The sequence below is a fragment of the Macrobrachium nipponense genome, chromosome 12 (genome assembly GCF_015104395.2).
Source record: "Macrobrachium nipponense isolate FS-2020 chromosome 12, ASM1510439v2, whole genome shotgun sequence".
In the NCBI taxonomy this organism is placed as follows: Eukaryota; Metazoa; Arthropoda; class Malacostraca; order Decapoda; family Palaemonidae; genus Macrobrachium; species Macrobrachium nipponense.
The window spans coordinates 52521081-52544116 of NC_087205.1; the positions used below are offsets into that span (position 1 = coordinate 52521081).

A 23036-nucleotide genomic window follows, 5' to 3' on the forward strand; every position below is an offset into this window, starting at 1 on the left:
TTTAACGTGTTTAGTGGGTACACATTATCAAAAATTAATCATACATTAATCTATCCATGGGGCCACGTGACCAGGTGCCTGCTCCCTTAAATCCGCCACTGTGTTACACGTTATGGTGAATATTAGAGATATAATTGTGTGTGCTAATTGTAAATGATGGTAAATCTTAATCTTCCATTTCAATATTTTGGTATTATTTTATTTTGTGTCGTTTTCATTTAAAGGAGAGCCAATGTTGAATGTTACGTTAGTTTAATTTACCTTATAATTAGTTCCATTTTCTGTTCTTATAGTGATGTTTTCAATGTGTCATTCCAACGGTCTCTTTCCGTGGTCTTGCTTTATGCAGCTGAATTTCAAATCCGTGTCTGTATCAGCTTTATAGAGAATACACATCTTTCCAAGCACTCGTCTTTTCCTAAACTATAAGTAAGGTATACATAACAAATTGAAGTCCTGCCTTTACCCTTACAGAGAATATACTATACTACATTTGCAATCCTTAAGTAAACTGAGATACTTCACTAAGATGCAGGTAACAAATAAAAAAGCTTAGCTGTAAATGTAAAATTCACCAGAAAAACACCAACGCACGAATATAAGTTCATCTCTGCCATTCGGGTTTTGTGCAGGGAATGGGAACCCCTCTAGCAACTATTTGCTGCTGCATGTGGAAACTAGACTAAAAGGAGGAAGGACACCCTCGTTTGTTTTCACTATGAGTGGCTACTAAGAAGTTTATTACGATGAACTGAGATATGCGGCCTACGTAGCACACTTTATTCGGGGGTGCCCGATACATCACGTACAGGAAAAAAGTTATTGTCAGCAGTCAGTTCGGATACTTTAATGTTTTCCATTGCTCAAAATTATTAATCCTACACCTTCCAGAGGCTCAGCAAAGACCTTCAAAATTGATATAAAGTTCCTTGAAATGATATGGAAAATGATATCCTGTATGTATCGGAGGGTATGAAGAAAAAGACGCACATTCTCACACCTTGGCCATCACAACGAAACATTGAACTGAAAAATATTTTGGCCGCGTAATGTAGGTAGTGGAATTTATGCTGATAGTTTTGTGTAGTCCTAGTTTTCTCTAAAGCGTTTCTAATGCAGAGATATCCCCCGCCCACCACTCCAAGAAACAACTTATTTTGGTTGCCATTTTCCAAGTTGGCAGCACAATGAGGGGTGGTTGAGAGGTTGGGGAATATGGAAGCAATTGCAGAAGGTATAAAACCATATTTTGAGTTTAGCTTGGATTTCTAAAACACACCCAGATGTCTGCATTAATAGTTTTAAGTGCTTTCTAGTTGTTTTATTACTCTTCTCGTAAATAACTGCGAAAAAGATTCATGGCGGCGTCTCAATTTCTTTATTATGAAGCTCCTCTGCAATTCCCTCCTTGCTGAGTTCACGGAGAGAGCGCACAGGATTGGGATTTCAATCGGCCGACATTTGGAGATCGCCTTTTGCCCCGGTAGGGCCTAAGTAGTTCTGTACTTCGATTTCTCTCCTCTTTTTCTCGTTTCCGTCGCCTAAGATTAGCTAATGCAAATGATTTCGGCTCCTAGTAATTCGACACTAATTTGATTTTTTTTATAGGCAACTTGCAATGGTAGTGGCAAGAAAGCAAAAAAGTTGAATGAAAACAGTTGTCTTGCGCTTGAAACACAATTTATTGAGAGAAAAGGCACACTCCATTAGGCACATCTGTTCGGTTTAACATAATACTTAGAACAGGCCATCAAAGATCCTTTAACCAAGGATCTCAATGGCAATGAGATCATAATGTCAAGTTGATATGTGAGTGAATCGGTATCAGCCCTCTTGTTTTCGAGGATGCAATGGACATAGGAAACAACATTAATGAAACACATTAAAGGAGAAGATCACGAAGAAACAGGCTTAGTTGTGATGAGACCGTGCCGACCAAATTCCAGTCTGGGACTTTTCATTGAATAAGAAGTTGTAACTTTGCACGGGAAAGAGATTTCGCCAAATACTCTTCAATTCTTCAAAATTTACTTTCAAGTAAAAGGTATCGCCTGCTCTTCTTCTGGTATTTCATCTACACCAGGCTTTCATATTTTTGAGAAATGGGTGCTTTTGAGATTAAAAAGACCTCTTCAACGATGTAAGTCGAACCGGCCATGTTTGACTAACGATGATATACATGATCTAAATCAAAGTGAGGGACTTCAACCAGATCTTGGATGTTGGCTGCGCTCCCAATCAAATTAGTCCCTTAAAAGAAGCAATTGTTAACTGGTGAGTCATCAAGAGGTTTGAAGGTATCTACGGTTATAATCCTATATAAGGATAACTGAAATTAGAGCCCATTTTGGGGAAGCGAACTTCGCTCTGATCTCGGTCGGTTGTGTCTTGCCCTGAGACCAGGACGGCGAAAGAAGAAGAACTGTTGGTGACAAGGAAGGCAAAGGTGACGTGCAACATGAATCTTAGTCAGTCTCTAACATTAAAATAACTAATATTCTTATTATTCATCTGTATACGGAACAGTTACACATATAAGAAAATATAAGAAAATTTCTAAAGCGCGCAATTATTAAAATGCACTAAACAGTAAAAAAAAAAAAAGCAGAAAACAATAATTTTTGGAGACATCAGGATTTTCTTTTAGATAATCATGTCTATAAAACCAAAAGCGAGGCGCCAAACATGGAAGGAATTGCTACAAGAAAGATATATATTTTCTTTTATTGTAGCATTTCCTTCCATGTTTGGCACCCACACTTCTATTTCTTTAGACATGATTGATTGTAAGAAAATCCTGGTGTGTCTCCAAAAGTTACTTTTGACTTTTTAGTGCACTTTAATAAAAGCGTGATTTAAAAACCTTTATGTATATATTTTTTCTATTTCATACTTTTCAGTTTTGACAGAAATTTTAACCAATTTATGAATGTAAAAAAAAAAAAAAAAATTGAAGATGACATCTTGACGAGGCAAGAAAAATGTGAAAAATCCCTAGAGCTATTACCCTTTCTACCGAGTCAAATAAATTTTGAACAATCTGAAGATTTTCATACATATCCTGAGATACTGGGAGAGGTCACGGCTGACCTACTGATCATGTAGGTTGTATTGTCACCGGGACTGAGCAACCAAGCAAAATTTAAAGTTCACCGGACGAAGGGAACAAGTCGAAAATTGAGTTACAAGTTTTGACCCAAACAAACAGACAAACAGATGCAGAAGTCAAGTTAAATAAAAGCATGTAATGCAAATAGACAGATAGACATAGAGAAGATGATCAACAGAGTGGAGGATCATATCATCTTTGTTGACACGCAAGGGTGGTCAAGTATCTAGTCTCCCATTAGCAGAGCAAATCCAAAATTTGACATTTCTTCTTCACGAAGCTAATCTATTTGGGGTGAAGTTGTTTTGGGCGAACGCTTTGAGGTCTAGCGACCGAGAGGGACATTGCCTATATATCCTGTTTTTGTCTCTTGACTTGATTTCTTGACGATTCTTCTGTCACTCCGCGGATATGAAGCAGCTCAGTATAACAGGATCGTGACAGATAAGTCAATTATTTGTGAACATGGTGTACACTGAAGTAGTTGTACAACAACAGTTCATTATTTCATTTAGAAGTATGGACATTTGTCAAGGTTTTGTCAATTTTACATGAGTGTGTCAACGTTCATTTCTTAATGTTGCCTTTTAAGAATTTGAAGAGGTCTTTTTTATCTCAAAAGGTCAAGGGGTTACGATGAATATATGTCAATATTTCAAGTAGCTTACAACAATGAAGTTACATTTATTTTTATGCTTTTAAAGGATTCAATATTGACTTAATAAGAGCTGCTATGATGTTACACGGAAAGCAAACAGAACTTAATCCTTCGGGATCTTTCTGCTAGTTCAGAGTTAAGAACACACACATACTATATGTATATCATATTGTCAAGGGTGCGCGCGTTCGCGAGCATAAGTTTCAAGTGCAGTTAAAGTTCTTAGTCTCTGACTGGTCCCAAGGAAATATATTAGGAGTAATATAAAAAGGCCTTCTTATATGACGTATGCGAATTTTTTCTTGGCCTTCAAGATCGTTGGCTTTGATAAATACAGCATGGAATCGGTTCGCAGGAAGTACTGCGAAGGAAGTAGGCACTGACTGCTTGTTGAACGGTATGAAATTCTGCAATCAGTTTGGTTTACTTTGCTATGTTTTCAGTTACCTTTAATGAACCGTTCCTACGGCCACTATGCTGGAAGATAAATTTCTTATGAGGGATTTCATTCTTCAAGCAAGCATTTGGAGATTAATTTCGAGACGATTATTTAGTTGGGGTTGATTAATAACACACCCTTTTAAGAGCAAGGAGAGAAAGTTTACCCTTTGGGAAAGGATATTCTCAACCTACGTTGCAGAGGCACAAGATGAATTTTTTGGACACTATCATTATCCTTCGATATATTCAACACACGTGAAAGGTCTTCAGACAATATCGTTCTGTAGGTCGTCTTGCAAAGTTTGGACAAAGGCATTCAACAAATATTAACATTGAAGGTAACGATGATTAATATCAGCACAGTTGCTATCATCTTTCCTTCCCCTTTATTCACCTGAAGTCCTCTTGCCGGTCTCGAGAGGTCGAACCTTACATTCAAAACCTACAGCTGGCATCCTCAAAGGACCTCTTTTCAGAAGCGATGTATTTTCTTATTTCTTTTATGAAAGTCTTTATTTCAAAGTTTTTTGTTTTTGTTTTTTTTGCTGAGAGGCTTTGCTTATAGAATTTAACTGATATGGGATTTTATATTTGCTATGGTCTTTAGCCTACTGTCTAGGAAGACCTTCAACATTTGCAAACATTCATTAATTAACATCCATGACATCCCTTGAGAATATCTCAGACTCGTCTCGTCCAAGATGAAGAAGCTCTTCGTGGAATTCAGTCCTCGATGAAGGCACATTTTGGGAGGAAGGCCGTAAGGCCTCGTAAGCTCAAGTCATTATCACTGTTGGGTCAGAATTGCACAAGAGGAGGAGGAGGAGAATATATTGCTCTGACCTTGTTCCATCCATTTGCTTTCGTAATGCATATCTTCGAATAGGTTGCTAGTTCATATTTATAAGGTATATATACAATATAAATTAAAAGTGTGCAAACATACAAAAATAAAGATACACTTTGTATTGAAACTGCAAAGAGACTTTTCAAACTTGAAAACATTGCATTTCTGAGGTAGTCTCTCTTTCAGTATTATATAACTAAATAAAAAACTGCATTAATATACACATCAGCTATGACACTAATGAAATCAGTTACATTTTCCACTAAATGGAATTTGCACTTAAAACTTCATCTTTGCACTTCATTCAACACAAATCCACACGTATATAATATATGTACATGTATTTTTCCTGTCGCCTTCTCCTTCGATTCATTATTAGAGGAGTTTATCCCAGTTGAAATCATCTGTTATTTCCTCGTCATCTGAATGAGGTCCGGATCCGGTGATGAGGCCCACTTGGATGGCCTCCATGTCGTCGTCGAGGCCACAGGCGAGTGCTACGTCCAATTCGCCGTCATCCCCTTGCACGTAACGTCCCGCAGATTGCCTAGGAGGGGGCGGAGACGTTAATGGGGCTAAAAGTCGCGCCAAGGGCTCGGATAACCCTTGCGGGCTCTGGGGAAGGGCAGGTTCCCTGCGCATGATAGTAACCGTTCCTCCGGATCCATGGCTAGCGACACTCAAAGTTTCGCTCAGGGCTGAGACTGATGTCTCTCCATCCCCAACGTCACTTCCACAGACACTCAAGGAAAAACTGCCATCTAAAGGCAGTTCTCTCGGGCTGCTAGCTGAGTACGGAGACCTCAGGACGTCATCAGGGGGGACAGCATTGGACACCATGAGCGGGTCTGCAACCAGGGTCTCTATGGTCTCACCTGATGTTGGCGGTAAAGGCATAGGTGGCGGGGGGACGGACTCTGGCACCATATTCTGAGACGTGTGGATGTCAGATATCGGTTCGCAAAGATTGCCTTGAACCACGGCCAAGCCTCCAGGATCTGGCGATATGTGCCTGATTGTTTGGAAGGGCTTGACATCGGGAGAATCATTGCATAGATCAGGCACATTTTTCATTTGTGCTATGGGCATCCCTGATCCTACATATACATTGCTAGTGTGATTAGTGGTTCCTCCAGAAGAGGTTAAAAAATCTGCATACTCTTTCAGAAGCTCTGGAGTAAGATTGTTGAGGAGTTTGTCACATTCTTTCATAACATTATCAACAGAGGCTGCAGATTCTCGCCACTGCGCTGTGGTCTCTCCTGGGTCCATCTGCGTGCTTTGGGTCATGGGCGAACTTACGTTCACTGAACTGCTATGGTCTAGTCCCGTGTTTGGTCTACTGTCTATTATGTAACCTGAAAGTAAAAATCATTATTTTAAAGACACGCTCCCTTTTAACAATGCAAATATACAGCATATTCAATCCGCGAAAAAAAAGGTAAGATGACATTCACACCTGTCCAACTTTTTTTATCCATAATTGTATCTCATAGTTATACTGAGCGTAGGTAAACGACATCATTCGTGCACATGGGAGGTAGACATTTTTCGCTATACTTTATAGGGTCTGTTTGATCTTTGCACAGTAGAAAAATCTATGGCTTAGAAGAGAGAAGTATATTCTTGAATACAAAAAATGGTTTTTCTTAGCATAAATTTGAATAATATTAGAAAAATCTATCTTGAGAACTTACAGAAGGCATTTTGACATAAAAATTGAACTTACAACTTAATCTTACGGTATCGAATAACGAACTAAGACTCAAATATTTTCAAACAAATCGTCATGCTGAACTTGGGCAACTAGATAGCTAAAGCAAGCTTTCTTTTGAAGTTGGGTGAAGATTATATGTGAAAAAGTCGAACAAGATGAAAATAAGGACGTTACCCAACAAGGACTCCGTGTTTGAAACTACTAATCATCCGAATTTACCTTCAGATGGAGCCCAGTTAGTTTGCTGTTGTGGCAAAGGTTCGACAGCTGAGGAATTCCAAGGATTGGCAAAAGTTGCAGTGGTCCGTCGATGGGGAGGATTGTCAGCGGTTGTGACGAGGGTTGTGGTCCCCAGGACTTTGGTGCCTGCACCTCCCACTTGCTGGAGGTTGAGGTCATTGACGCAAGTCATCGCCGTTAGGTAGGGATTAAACTGAAAGAACAAACGTAAGCGCTTCAATGTCAATGTGAGTAAAATGTGCTATAGTAGATTCACATCAACCGTGCATCTGATGTCTGATTCAGTCCCTTACGACGCTCCTGATTGGCTGTTGATAAGCCAGTCACAGGGCTGGAAACTTTCAGTCTCTCTCGAGAGTCCACATAGGCAAAATGTACGTTCCACCTCTCCTGAGGGATACGTCTTTCAAAAGTATCCTTCAGGAGAGGTGGGACATACATCCTACCTATGTGAACACTCTCGAGAGACTGAGAGTTTCCAGCCCTGTGATTGGCTTATCAACAGCCAATTAGAAGCGTTGTAAGGGACGGGCCTAGATATCAGATGCACGGGTAATGTGAATCTACTATAGTATGATCGCTTCAGTAAAAAGCTGGAATCAAATTACAGCCACTTTTAAGAAGTTTTGGATCTGTGTTAGAATGGCGATGTCTTACCCTTGGGCAGGTTTGCTTCTTCCTTTTGTGCAAACCATCGTCAGGATTACAGCTGGTGTCTATGGCCCAGTAAGATCCTTTCCCTGGGTCGTCTTTCGTTCTGGGCACTTTCTTGAAACACTTGTTTAAGGAAAGGTTATGACGAACAGAGTTCTGTAGAAAGAGAAAAAGATATATGTATATATATTTGTATATGTATGTACGTATGTATGCATATATATATATATATATATATATATATATATATATATATATATATATATATATATACTTATGTACATATGCTGACATACATACATACGTACACACACACACACACACACACACATACACTCCGACTGTCAACTCTGATGTTCCCAAAAAATAATTCTATGCTTCAATCCTGTATATTTCTGACTCCAAATTTGCCTTAAATCTCACTCGAATAATTGAACAGGAAATTCCCTGTCTTAAAGTCAAACTTATCTCCAACAACCCGTGTACAATAGGATCATTTTTCAATTTCAAAGATCGCCTGCAGTCCTTTATGCGATCCAATGTGGTTTCTAAATTCACATGCCCTGGATGTCCGGGCTCTTACGTTGGATCGACGCGGAGGTTACTGCAGGTCAGATATTGCAGCTATTTGGATTTCAGCTTTCGCACTGGCCAAAGATTGAAGCAGCCAGAATTTTCTAATATCAAAAATCATGCCCCAATATGTAAAACCGAAGTCTTGAAACAGCGCTTCTCAATAATTGGGTATGTAAGTGTCCCAGACCACTTAACAACTCTAGAATCGTTATATATTAAAAGACTGGTTCCCTCTCTCAATAGTAATACTTCTTCAGCAACTTTGTATCTGGCATAGTTGTTGTCTGGCCTTGGACTCCATTGTGTCATTCACTCTTCTCTCCTGCTTATTGAAGGTTGGTGTTTTCGTAGTCTCTTTTTTTGTTTACTGTTCTATGTGCTTTTTATGCTTTTACTTTGTACTGTCAGAACTTATAAATTTTAATTGCATTGTGAATTTCTTTTATGCTAATAATGTATTTTATGTTGTCTTTTACTTTTCACAGACTGATGATGCACTGAGTCACGAGTGCGAAACGTTTTTTGCTAATAAACTTGGCCTTCAATCATGTGTACCATGGAATCTTCTGAAGTCTATGTCTTGTTGACTGGAATTTCATATATATATATATATATATATATATATATATATATATATATATATATATATATGAGCCGACGAAATTTCTTATCAACTGAAAATTCCCCTTCGATTAACATATATGAAAATACATTAATTCCGAGGTAGAGTGAATCAGTATTAAAGGATATTGTAGCGTTAATGGCGTACATGAATCACGGTGATGTGATAAGTCATACACACATATAAATATATATACATATATATATATATGTATATATATATGTATACACACACACATACATATATATATATATATATATATATATATATATAAATGTATATATATATATATATATATATATATATATATATATATATATATATATATATATATACATATATATGTGTGTGTGTGTGTGTGAATTTATATTTGCATCCATCCAGGAGAAGGATGTAAACAAATGACTCGAACCGAGCGCATTCATGCATTTTACTCTTCGATCAGGGTTCAGTTATAAGATGAAAATGGATGTATGTCTAAGTTTCCTTGTCAAGAAAGCGGTTAAGACATTCGCGGGACATGTGGGAGGACGTTAGCTGCTAGACTGAGACAATACCAGAGAAATACCAAATACATTTGTTCATATGAATAACAGTCATCACGGCATTTACTTGACAGAAGCTACGGAATCCAAATTTCGTAAAAATCTGGTGAAACGGAATTTAATAGAATCTTGTGTTATTAGAAAAAAGATTTCATCAAGCAATTGCATCCTGGGTGGACACAAAGAGAACGAAACACTAATGAAAGGTTTAACCATTGTTTGACAATTATTAGAATTGTTTATCTTACCTCTAAGTCTTCTTGTTAATCAGTTGGTACTTTTTCAAGACTTGTCCCTGAACTCTGATCGAGCAGTAAAACTACATGAACGGGCTCCCTTGAAACCTTTTGTTTTCGCCCTACTCTTCGCTGCTTGATACAGTTGTGAACATCATACGTCCTTAATGATTTCATGCAATATATATATATATATGAAAAATTATCACATCACTGGGATTCATATAAATTATTCAAGCTACAAATGTCCTTTGATATCTAATTCGCTCTAACTCGGAATTGATATATTTTCATATATGTAAACCGAGGGGGAATTTTTAGTTGATAATAATTTCGTCCCCTCATGGGATCGAACCACTGTCCAGCGGACAGGCATGAAATCAGGACAACACTGACGTTACCGATTCGGCTAACAGTGAGGCTATAAGTTTATATCGATTCTGACCTTACAAATCACCGTCGAACTCTGTTTTTTCGTAATTAGAATCGATATACAACCCCCTCTACCATGTTAGCCAATTCGAACGTTTGACGAATGTAGCCATGTTATGAATAATTATCACATCACCGTGATTCATATAAATCATTCGAGCTACAAATGTCCTTTAATATCTAATTTGCTCTACCTTGGAATTGATATATTTTCATATATATAAACCAAAGGGAACTTTTAGTTAAAAATAATTTCGTCCCCTCATGGGATCAAACCACCGCCCAGAGGACAGGCACAAAATCAGGATGAGATTGACATTACCGATTTGGCTAACAATGAGGCTATAAGTTTATACAGATTCTGACCTTACAAATCAGAGTCGAACTCGGTTTTTTCATAATTAGAATTGATATTCAACCCCCTCTACCATGTTAGCCAATTCGAACGTTTGACGAACTTAGCCATGTTATGAATAATTATCACATCACTGTGATTCATATAAATCATGTCCTTTAATATCTAATTCGCTCTATCTCGGAATTGATATATTTTCATATATGTAAACCGAAGTAGAATTTTTAGTTAATAATAATTTCATCCCCTCATGTTATTCATGACATGGCTATGTTCGTCAAACGTTCGAATTGGCTAACATGGTAGAGGGGGTTGCATATCAATTCTAATTACGAAAAAACCGAGTTCAACGGTGATTTGAGAGGTCAGAATATAAACTTATAGCCTCATTTTTAGCCGAATTGGTAACGTCAGTGTTGTCCTGATTTCGTGCCTGTCCACTGGACAGTGGTTCGATCCCATGAGGGGACGAAATTGTTATCAACTAAAAATTCCACTTCGGTTTACATATATGAAAATATATCAATTCTGAGGTAGAGCGAATTAGATATTAAAGGACATTTGTAGCTCGAATGATTTATATGAATCATGGTGATGTGATAATTATTCATAACATGGCTACGTTCATCAAATGTTTGAATTGGCTAACATGATAGAGGGGGTTGCATATTGATTCTAATTACAGAAAACTGAGTTCGATGGTGATTTGTAAGGTCGGAATCGGTATAAACTTATAGCCTCACTGTTAGCCGAATTGGTAACGTCAATGTCGTCCTGATTTTGTGCCTGTCCGCTGAACAGTGGTTCGATCCCATGAGGGGACGAAAATATTATCAACTAAAAATTCCCCTTCGGATTACATATATGAAATTATATTAATTCCGAGGGAGAGCGAATTAGATATTAAAGGACATTTGTAGCTCGAATGATGTATATGAATCACGGTGATGTGATAATTATTCATAACATGGCTACGTTCGTTAAATGTTCTAATTGGCTAACATGGTAGAGGGGTTTACATATCGATTCTAATTACGAAAAAACCGAGTCCGACGGTGATTTGTAAGGTCAGAATCGGTATAAACTTATAGCCTCACTGTTAGCCGAATTGGTAACGTCAATGTTGTCCTGATTTCTTGCCTGTCCGCTGGACGGTGGTTTGATTCCGTGAGGGGACGAAATTATTGTCAACTACAGATTCCACTTAGGTTTACATATATGAAAATATATCAATTCCGAGGTAGAGCGAATTAGATATTAATGGACATTTTGTAGCTCGAATGATTTATATGAAACACGGTGATGTGATAATTATTCATAACATGGTTACGTTTGTCAAACATTCGAATTGGCTAACATGGTAGAGGGGGTTGCATATCGATTCTAATTACGAAAATCTGAGTTCGATGGTGATTTGTAAGGTCAGAATTGGTATAAACTTATAGCCTCACTGTTAGCCGAATCGGTAACGTCAATGTCATCTTGATTTCATGCCTGTACGCTGGACGTTGGTTTGATCCCATGAGGGGACGAAATTATTATCAACTAAAAATTCCCCTTCGGTTTACATATTTGAAAATATATCAATTCCGAGGTAGATCAAATTAGATATTAAAGAACATTTGTTAGCTCGAATGATATATATATATATATATATATATATATATATATATGTAATGTAATAGCCACAATACCCTCTTCACTTCTCAATTTCTTTGCTATTTTTTGGATACGCTTGTGGCTCCTAAACCTTGGGACCCAACGTAAAAAATATATGAAGAAATCATGATGTCCGGTTGCGGGAAATGGATCGGCGATACCATAATCACGACGAGGTCACCTTGCTGAACTGATCAGGTCAGGTCGGCAAGGTGACCTCGTCGTGATTATGGTATAATTTTTCGATTTATTCATTATTTTATTTTCAAAACGTGATTTTCATATTGTTTGAATTAAAAGTGGGGCACAAAATAAACTTTAAAACGGTCACCTTTGTCTCTCGAGCATGGAGTTGGATGGGCCCAAAGGCCGGTGTTAGGGTGCAGACCGTAAAGGTCAATTAAGACAAATCTCTTCAGTAATGTAAAAACTAAGCTTCTACAGAACCTCGAAATAACGTTATTCTGCTTATTTGGTTCCCCCTACTGATTATGCCTTCCTTCTTTCGTTAACCACAGAACAGCAAATGTTTCCTTGGACATCATGGGTAATTTCGATAAAACGATTAAGTAAAGGGCTTGACCGCAATTCTCTTTTACCTTATTTTACATTCAAAGATGAAATAATCGAAGCAAAAACTAATTTTCTGAGCCACTCAGTCACTTGTGTGAATGGAGGTTTCATTGAGTGATACTGTTTGGAAAGAAGTCCTCAGTGTGGTAAAAATATGATTTGGAAAAATATTTGGGTAGAATGAACACAATTAAGCTTCAGGGAAAGAAAAATGGAAAATGTAAAAACTAGGAACACATGCACACAGAAAACCTGTTTCTAAACATAAGGATTTAAAGACTTCGTTTATTTACCTTCCATCCAGAGGAGGCCTGTCTGTAGTAAGGGAAGTTATCAATAATCCACTGATAGATCTCTGCTAACGTCATCTTTCTTCTTGCGTTGCTATTGATGGCTAGGGTGATCAAGTTGGCATAACTGGCGGCGGAGAACGAAGTAAAGAAAATGAAAGTGTCTGGAAACATCAGTTCTAAAATATCACTTTTCTCTTGGTTACATCGATGATAAATTTCAGTTCGACATTATGTGAATCACAAGTTTAAACCGAATCTGTCATATTCATAAAATATTTTTTGTTACCATCCTATTTTCTTGTTTTTATATAGCTGCGTAATTATGGAATATTTCTCTAATTTAGATAAGAATTCCAAGGGGCACCATTCATTATTTTATAAAAAGATTCTATTACGGTTCTACAATATAGCAGCGATTTTTTTAGAAGACTTAGGTAGCTGGAGGAAAATCGTGTCTTGGGGAGGTTGTGTGACATTGGCACCCTTGAGCAGTTTTTTATGACAAATCCACGCAGTGGCAGCGCTTCATTTGACAAGTGATGTGGGTAAGTGTGTAAGAAATGGTTTCCTCTCACCTGTAAGGAGGCTTACTGGTGGTTGGAGGCGACGGAGGTGTGGAAGAATCCGCTTGTACAAGTTCTGGAGAGTCACCTACGACGCCATCCAACCAAGAGGCGCTGCCCCCTGCGCCAAAGGCACCACAGGCATTGAGACGAGGTAACCAGTCCATGGCTGTTAAACTACTGTTCAGCTCAGCCATTATGTTCTATGGGAAGTAACACGTTCTGTGAAAAAAGAAACAACTCGGTAATATGTAGATCATTATTATGCGGTTTTCAAGAAACTAAACGTTTATCGAGCAAAGCGAACATAAGGGAAAAATATTCATTTGGAGTTATAAATGTCATTGCTTCCTTCTAGTTAAAAATCATCCCGAGAAATAGTGGCAGTTGCATTCATTTTATATGCCAAGAAACATATTGAGATGGCCTATTTGTCTGTCCGTCCTCACTTTTTCTGCCCACCCTCAGATCTCAAAAACTGCAGAGGCTAGAGGGCTGCATATTGGTATGTTAATCATCCCCTCTCCGATCATCAAACGTACCAAACTGGAACCTCTATACGTAGGTGCCTACAACACAGGCCACCACCGGGCTGTGGCTGAAAGTTTTATAGACCGAGACTGAGATTTTCATGGGCCATGGCTTGGAGTTTCATACAGCATTATACGCTGTATTGAAAACTGGATTGCGCTGAAGAAACTTTGGCGCATTTTTTTTTTACTTGATTCCAGTGAAGAATAGAACGAATTTATTTTCAGAGCTTCATCAACAATTTCCTCTTTGGCATCACCTACTTAATGGCAGTTGCAAGATCTCTCTACCGTCATCAATAAAGCCTAATCAATGTTATTTCATCATATCTACTACCATTTGACTGCTACTGCTGACTTCATTGTTTCTTAGGATGTTTGGTAGAAAAGTTGGTACTATGTGGGGAAAGTGACCTGTTTAGATTCCTTAAGCTGCCTAAAGCTAGATAAATCATTTCCGAAGAATTGAAATGAGACAGTACAAAGTAAAAAAAAGAATTTAATGCAGTTTTTTATAGTTTTTTCGAAAACTAAAAAATAAAAAAAAAAGAAAATTCCGAAGCATGAATTTAGTCCCTTGTTTTAAATTCAGAAAATAATCATGTGTAGAGTGCAAGAGATTCTTGTAGAAAATATACCAACCTCTGGGTTACAGATATGTTAACATAGTCAAAGTAAACCATCAATGAACAAAGAAAACTGAAGATGTAGAATTCACTCCTTGGTTACTAGAAGGAAAAGACTTGGAAGAAAAAAGGTACATTGATCGGCAAGGCACAAACATATTTTGATTGTTATCATTATCCCAGCTCATGCCGAAGAAACAGAACTGGATACTTTCCTTTGTGGTTTAAAGATAAGAGGAAGTGGATTACAGAGGTCTGACTTGATTGTGAACGAAGATTTGTTACACTCTAACCTCGAATTGTCGCCAGTATAACCAATTTTTATCATACATAATGGAAAAGAAAGTTTGAAAACAGAAAATGCAGTCTGGTCACCAAATTCAGTAATATCTAGAAGTAAAACAGTTTAGCAGGAATCCAGTAGGTAACCCAAACTGAATGCAACTCTGAAGTAAGAGCATAACCCTTGGTAGAATGAAGGTTAGGATATAACTCTTAGACATAAAAGAGAAACAAGTCCTCGCCTGGGCACTTAAGCGACGATGAAAAGAATTATTGGCGGAATATGGACTTACTAAAATCGATGAAACTAAATAGAATAGATAAATGACATCAAGGGAACCATTTCGTAACAGATCCAGACATTGAATTCTGTGAAATATCCAAAGCTTCTAAGTTCCCGATAAAAGCAGTGGAGGAGAGAAAGGTGGTTATTATGACGTTATCTGCATATCTGTGCGAACCATCACATTCGCTTTGGTCATTTTATGCGTGCTTAAGAAGAATCGGTCTTACAGACTACCGTCAGCTGAATAAATGCTGTAAATACCTCTTTATCTGCACCATCTGTGCGTGTCCTTATTGCCCTATTGTTTGGAATGACTTATTCAGCAGTACACGAATGACATCAGGCTCAATATAGAAGTACCCTAGAAAAATGCAAGAGTTATTATTTACTGATTTAAAAATCGGGAGGAAAAAGAAATATAGACTACGTATTCATGGTTTTTACTGAGTTGCTGAAGCGCTTTATCAAGGTAATGTTTGTAAATAAAATTTCAGCATTTGCTGACCCACCTTCTATAGCGGTTTTTGTGAAACCAAACATCTTTGATAAAGAAAGGCGCTGTTTTCTTATAATAAAAGATTCTGAGGCTGATTTTGAAAACTTGCGAGAGAAACTAATGCAAGAGAAATCCCAGGTTACAACACAACAAATTAATTTTCAGCAAGGTAGACCCATTACAATTGGAAAAGTGTTCAGAAATAAAACCAGATTTTGGTAAGGATAACAATATTTGAAAAGAAGAAAAAGTGCATAAAAAGTGAGCTATTTCTCACTGAGAGGAGTCCATGCACGATCATGAAAAGACGTCTTTAAGACGTCATTCTAAGACATTGTAAAATATGTGCAGATTGTAATATATCTAATACATAAAAAAAACTTAGGATCTTGTCCCAAACATTCCACTTGAAATGTTTTAAAAAAAGTCTGCCATGCACAGCAGAATATTCATACTTGTAGTGACTATGTAGCTTACTAAGTCAAAGACAGTCTGAGAAGAAACATTAAAAATACAGGGCACGATTCCCTCTAGATACACTGGGCCAAGGTGATTAATCTCAGAAAGTAGGTACAAATTCTGAAAAGCGCAATAAAATTCAACATAAGAATATCAACATATACATAGCATAGCATGTCACCCCTCTCATGACGTTTTTTTTTGAAAGGTGAACAATTACGTACAAGGATATCCTCGGACTCTCAGTGAGAAAGTTAATAGAAATTGAGATTTTGCACTTCCAGCTGCGCAGATGATGTCAAATACTTAAATTTACATTGACATGATGAATTCTCATGAAAAACCGTAAGAGCTATGAACCCTGTATACCTCTGGAATGTTTAGTTTCCCAAATCATATCATGCAACAATGAGAACCTCATGAGGAGTACGTTTTACTCACTTGAAATAATAGATATATAAAAGGTTAAGAGAAGAGTCGAGAGAAGCGATATAAGTGACTGTGGGAGGCAAACCAATGAAGATCGAAGATTATAAACCAAATAGACTAATTTGTCTTGAAGGAATAAGTCGTTTGAGCTGACGGCAACTTGTCTCAGACTGAAGTACCGAAACTGAATGCGAACTTTTTCCCCGAAAGAAATTGAGAATGAGAGACAACATCATTACTTCAGACATGAAATAAAAAAAATACAAACAACTGATTAAGGAAGGGAACTACTTCAGTGACGACACAGTTGTTTATCACTCTCATATATATAAAGTTAAGACAGTTACTCGATAAAACACCGGCACCAGTGACCTCGGTGTTGTGACGCTAGTTGTAATAGACATAATCTCGAGAGACTCTGATTACATGAATCATTGAGTGACGTTCACAAGTTTTGGATCATGTCAGGATTAGAGAACCCACTATTTTTCAAGTCAATATTATACCACTTTGATACACACACACACACACACACACACACACACATATATATATATATATATATATATATATATATATATATGTATGTATATATATATATATATATATATATATATATATATATATATATATATATATATATATATATATATATATATATATATATATTTATATATAGATATAGATATAAATCAAAGTGGTATAATATTGTCTTGAAAAATAGTGGGTTCGCTATTCTAGACATGATCCCTAGTTTTAGTTATAATGTCAGACTAATTAGAAAATACTTGAGCGAACGGAACTACAGCAACCAACAAATTCTTTTCTTCATATCCATAGATAAGCTGAACCACTTTTACTCGTAGCAATCAGTTGGAAGGAGCTAAAGACACCAGATGAGTAATTTGTCTAAAAAAATCAAATATATTGTACAGCATACCACAAAACAAAAACAAAGATGTAAGTAGCCAAGAGAATGCTGGATCATGTGTTTATATAGGCAAACTTATAATGCCAGTTGATACTGGGCAACCATTCTCCCCACAACTTTATTGTCCTTGAATCTATTTATTTGATTTATGAATAAAGTAACTTGGAATATTTTGCTCTCATACAAAATGTAACGCAAAGGCCAGTGACGCCAAACATTAGAGAATGCATCACTTTTCACTTGGGTGTAAAGTCCAAATCTGTGTTTGGATTGCTAAGAAAGCAGCAACAGTCATTTTCTCTCAAAGAAATAAACTACATGCAAAATATACTCGTGCATCAGTTGCTTTGATTCGTTCTGGAAAAGTTATTTCTAGGCTATATACGTTTCGCGATGACCACTTGGGAGGAAGCAGGGTGTACCCTAGACTATTATTCTCTGAAACACAATTGGGTTTAAAGACAGAGAAAGTGCTGCTAATGAGATAGCGGTGAGTGGGGTTATTCAACGACTGCTGTTGAGCGCTCTGCGTAGGCTCATGAAACCGATGGAGCTGGGGAAATTTAAGGAGACCCTTCAAGACTCAGCAGTGCATAGAGCAGTGCCTCTTGGCCTTTGCTCTTTCTCTTCTCTTTGAAGCCACTCGATGATATGGGAAAGGGCTTAACGCTCTGTCTGTGGTATCCCTACCTTTTCCACACTCCTTGTCCCTGGTTCAAATGGTGTTTAAATAGTAGGTATCTCACCTTCAATGACACGTGACCTTACTGACCTGTGAGCTAGGAATGGGCCAGAGGGTGTCCTGGTGGAGTGGGAGAGCTCTCGGCTCACGTTTGCTAGGTATGGGGTTTGATCTTGGTTCACTCAGCACGTAAATGGGCACAAGTGTTTATAAGGATCAAGGAAAATGGTGCGAGGCAAACTACCTCTGCTCTAGAGACTTGCATAAGAGCAGGGAGGCTTTACCCTTCTGGCACACACGAGCTATTTCCTATATGATCGGTCAACTAATCTCGAAATTATACGAACTTTACACAATATAATATAGACAATCCAGAAGCCTTTCACACGAATTGACATCAGTTGAATATCTTCATGCCAGCATATGAAGATCGTAAATTCTACAATGACAGCGTTTCATTAAATGTTTGGAAGAGAATCATCTCACGATTTTTTGCAAACTCACATATGTCCACCATGACACAAAGCTTGTGTTATCAAAATTGACGCCTAACCATTTAGCTACCCTCTAGAACTTCAAAATAAAAAGGCCAGAAGAATAAACATAATAATGACAATACGATGAAGGCAGGCAAGGGCACCATGAAGTTCATGAAATGGGCAATCTTATACAAAGGTCTGATTTCTAGTGCCAATCAATTTTCTCCGTACAAAGTACGCTTGGTAGAATTTTAGCCGTACTGTTCGTAGAGACATTTATATATACTTCATTTTAGCAATAAATTTCCCTCAACAAATGTTGTACTCATAAAGTCAACACGAAAAGAATCCAGGGTTATGGGAACTGCCTATTCTTCCCTTCAAGAAGCAAAGAAGATACAAAATAGTAGACTGCAGAGGAATCCTGGATGACTCAGCGAGGGATCTTACTCAACGAAATCGACCGGTTGCAGGAAAGACAGACTCCTTCATTTGTCCAATTTCTGCCGGCACGGCAACACGGAGTGACGGACTCTCTTTCAGGCGGAAGTAGCTACCTTCGTAGGATCACTTTCTTTTGAAAAACGGCGTTACTCAGACCTTTTATCTTGATATGAATCACCAGTTCCAGGTATTGGCAAGAATCCAGCTGCGATTCAGTCGAATATTTGAAGAGGCAGAAAAACTCTTCTTCTTCTTTTGTTTCATTTATTTATTTTTTTCTTCTTTTTGTCGCTGGTGTAGTACGACGGATCAATGAATGCGATACCGCCTTCACTCTAGTGACCCTTTCATCCACTTTATTTTCCCTCTCCTGTGTCTTTTCTATTTTCATTTTTTCATTCTGTTTCATATCTTTTTGTATTGTTTTTGCTCTCTGACATTTTTACTTTCTCTCTTTCTCTTGCTGTTGCTATTTCCCATGATACTCTTCTCGACGACTTCTTTATACGATCCTTTCGTTACATTTATTTATAATGCGTATGTATACACCACTAAGTACTGTTCTTTCTTCTTTGCCGGTTACTCGTCTCTTATCTGTTTTTCCTTCCATTCCATTCGCGCTTTCCCCTCTTTCTTGTTTCCTCCGCCGTCCCAGAACTTTACTTTGTATTGACATATTTCACGGTTTCTGCGGCTCTGAAGAGGTTATGGAAAGGCACAGGGGCCAGAGTCCGTGACCCAGTCATGTTCATTACTAATTCATGACACTCGAACGTCATGCACAGCTGGCCATGTACTGCATAATTAATCATACGAATAGAGAGGATTTCAAAGTTTTGCCACGTTTCGAAAGCAAGCGGAGAATGCACGGCGCTTATATTCAGTACAGAATGTTATTCGATTTCGTTTGTTGTGTCTCAGTCATTAGATTCCTGAAGTGTGCTCTGGAGGAATGGGAAGAAGGCAGGGGACTCACCTCATGAGGTGGAATCTAACCTCAGGTGAAGGTGCGATTATTGACCAAGCTTTTAGGTTGCCTGAGAACGCCTCGAGTGTGGGCTGTAGGATTATATAGCACCGGCTTGATACTAACAACTGGCGACCGTTTAATAGTCAGAAAGAGAGAGAGAGAGAGAGAGAGAGAGAGAGAGAGAGAGAGAGAGAAGGGGGCGGGGGGAGTGGGAGGGTAACGTTACCTATCGCGAATAAAGCAGCTGCATTATATGAATGGTTCAAGAAACTAACGGTCTGCTATTTTGCATGTTGGGACATAGTTAGTCGTCAAAAGTCAGATGAAATTGAATGAGTTCTCCGCAGCTTGAGTTATATAAGCTTAGCAGTTACACATCCATTAACTTCTGAAATATAAAGATTCAATCTGTAACAGCAAAAGGTAAAGTCTAGCCTCTCATAACACTGGTATTAATAATTATTCTAGGAAATATTGATTTGAGAAGTTTACTTTCTCAGTTTTTCTTTTAGGTGAGGCATAAATAACTTCAGATTTGTCCAATATTCATTTTCAGAATAGTACTTCTGTACGGTATGGACACATTCAGATGTTATCTTTAGTTTTTATTATTATGAAAGTCGATAACAAAAAGTAAGATGACGCTTGTTGCTGTCCCAAATAGACCATTTTGATCACAACTACGGTTGGATATCCTGTGTATGGGGGCGAAAGGTGAATCCATAGTGAATCCAACCTAGTTGAATGCTTTTCTCATATTTTGTGGCATTCTTTAGTATAAGGGAAAAGCACACCCGAATGTGCCCATACCCAAGTTAAAAAGTGCCATTTATGAGATAAATATTGGGCACCTCTGAAGCACAGCAAAAAAAAAAAAAAAAATTAGACAATGAACGATTGAAATGTAAGACTAACCTCGCTGATGCATTCATACTCTGCAGGAACACTTGTATTGAATGAGGTTCTTCTCCCCGTGACTGAGTAAGCATGCGAGTAAAATATAATAATAATAATATTTGGATTTTTTTTTGTGGGGATCGCACCGATAAAGAAAAAAACATGATAAGATTTTTTCTGGACTTGTACTGCAACAAGAGGCCTCATATTCCAGTCTTAATTTCCATTTTTCATTAAAAATCCTTTCGTATACTACAGTTAACATTTGCTAGACTGCCTGAGTGACTAATGCAAATTTTCCCATTGTCAGTTAATCATGAAAAGTTGATGCAGCTGAATACAATTTATTCTGTATTTGGATTTTCAGATGATCAAGATAATAACATCATTCTTTTACAAAACCTACGCAGAGATCATTTGCGAATTTAATCCACTTTGGAGTGATACTGAGTGATCTTGCAGGTTATCGGAAATTCTATATTGGTCGGGTGGGGAACTGATTTCCATAAGAATTGGCAAAAGAGAAGAGACGGTCCACTGAACTTTGACTCAAAGTGTGCAAAGCGCTGAAATATTAGAGAAAATAATGAGCGCTTAGCTTTGGCAGACTAATTGAAAGGTGTAGTTCGATTTAGTTATGAAAGTGCTGTAGAAAGAAGACAATGAATCGATGGGTTACGAGACCTCCCTTCGACAGCCACTCTTGAATAATTCTTAGAATGGGCGTGAAGGCCTATTCGTTTTCTCCAGAGGATCGCAACTGAGTCACAAAAGGTCACGGTATCGTTGAGTCCCTTCAAACAGTACAGGTCAAAGGAGACATTCGAGTGGGTTTCCGTCATCCAGTTTCGCGTATCTGTATAAGGCAGATTTCGCTCGAAGGCAAAGCACCAACACCATGCAGGGCCGAAAGGAAGTAGGGAAGACCGGCAAGAACAAAAGGATTCCTTCCTCCTCAGTTATCACGCTCTCCATCGTTCACGGAACGTCCATGAGCACGAATATGATCGATACGTATAACTGAGCAGTCGACCAGGAACGAAGAAGAGGTGCGAAGTCTGTGGAAAGGCTCAAGAAACATTACAAGGTCATGGGCGTTCTTTCCTTAACGCTAGAAAGTGAGAAGCAGCACCTCTCAGGTCTGAGCAATATTTGCTTTCCTTTTCTTCCAGCCTTTTCCTATTTCACTAAGTGTTGAATGTGAGTTTTAACAAATCATCTCAATTGCTGCTTTGTTTTGACATTCATATTCTCTGTCTCATGTATACACACACACACACACACAAACACACACACAGAAATTAATTCAGTGTAACATGTCTCTTAAACTTTATTGCTTTTTCTCGAAGACGACAAATCTAACGCTTGTTCGGCATTATTGTTTATAAAATGCTGCTGTGTAATGATGCAGTTATGTAAACATTAGTGTCGAAAATCATTATTCTGATAACGAAATGGACAGCCATGTCTGCCGTGCATGCCTTGTATGAATCATCACAAATATTGCCTTGGTTTTAGGTTCAATGCTCTCTCTCTCTCTCTCTCTCTCTCTCTCCACTACACGCGTTCTTGATAGTCAAGACTGTCAGAGTGAGTTTTTTTTTATTATTAAATTCAAATAAAAAAAAACTGTATGTCGTATTCCACGTGCTGCTTGAATCAGCAACTTGAAGACCTGAAGAGAGAAGCGTGGCGATTTCACGGAAGTGAGGAACTTTTAATGTATAAAACAAGCCATTATTAATAATAAATAAGAAAGTGCTGGCCTGAAATCCTGGCGGATTGTACATTATATATGACGCTGCATGACTGACTGAAACACCTCAAGCTACATTTCTTATTAATATTACTCTGAAATCTGTCTGCCTTTTTGTCATTTCCGTATAACCGTAGACATATTCCTGTATTAAAATATATCCACTACTTTATCTCGGTGTTAAGCGTCGGAAAATTCACTACAAATGATTAAGTCGTCAGTAAGTCGGTACTTCGTATTATTTTTTTT

At 37.8% G+C, this 23036-nt stretch overlaps 1 protein-coding gene across 1 annotated transcript; it reads right to left on the bottom strand.

Annotated features, from left to right (window-relative positions):
* Positions 1-1701: 1701 nt before the first annotated feature.
* LOC135224537 (forkhead box protein J3-like) lies at positions 1702-13736 on the bottom strand. The gene is made up of 5 exons (XM_064263609.1): positions 13533-13736; positions 12958-13081; positions 7670-7822; positions 6992-7205; positions 1702-6413 (listed from the first exon to the last, which is right to left on the bottom strand). Exons 1-5 carry the CDS (start codon positions 13715-13717, stop codon positions 5431-5433), a joined length of 1659 nt encoding a protein of 552 aa, XP_064119679.1. The 5' UTR covers positions 13718-13736; the 3' UTR covers positions 1702-5430.
* Between the last annotated feature and the right edge of the window lie 9300 nt (positions 13737-23036).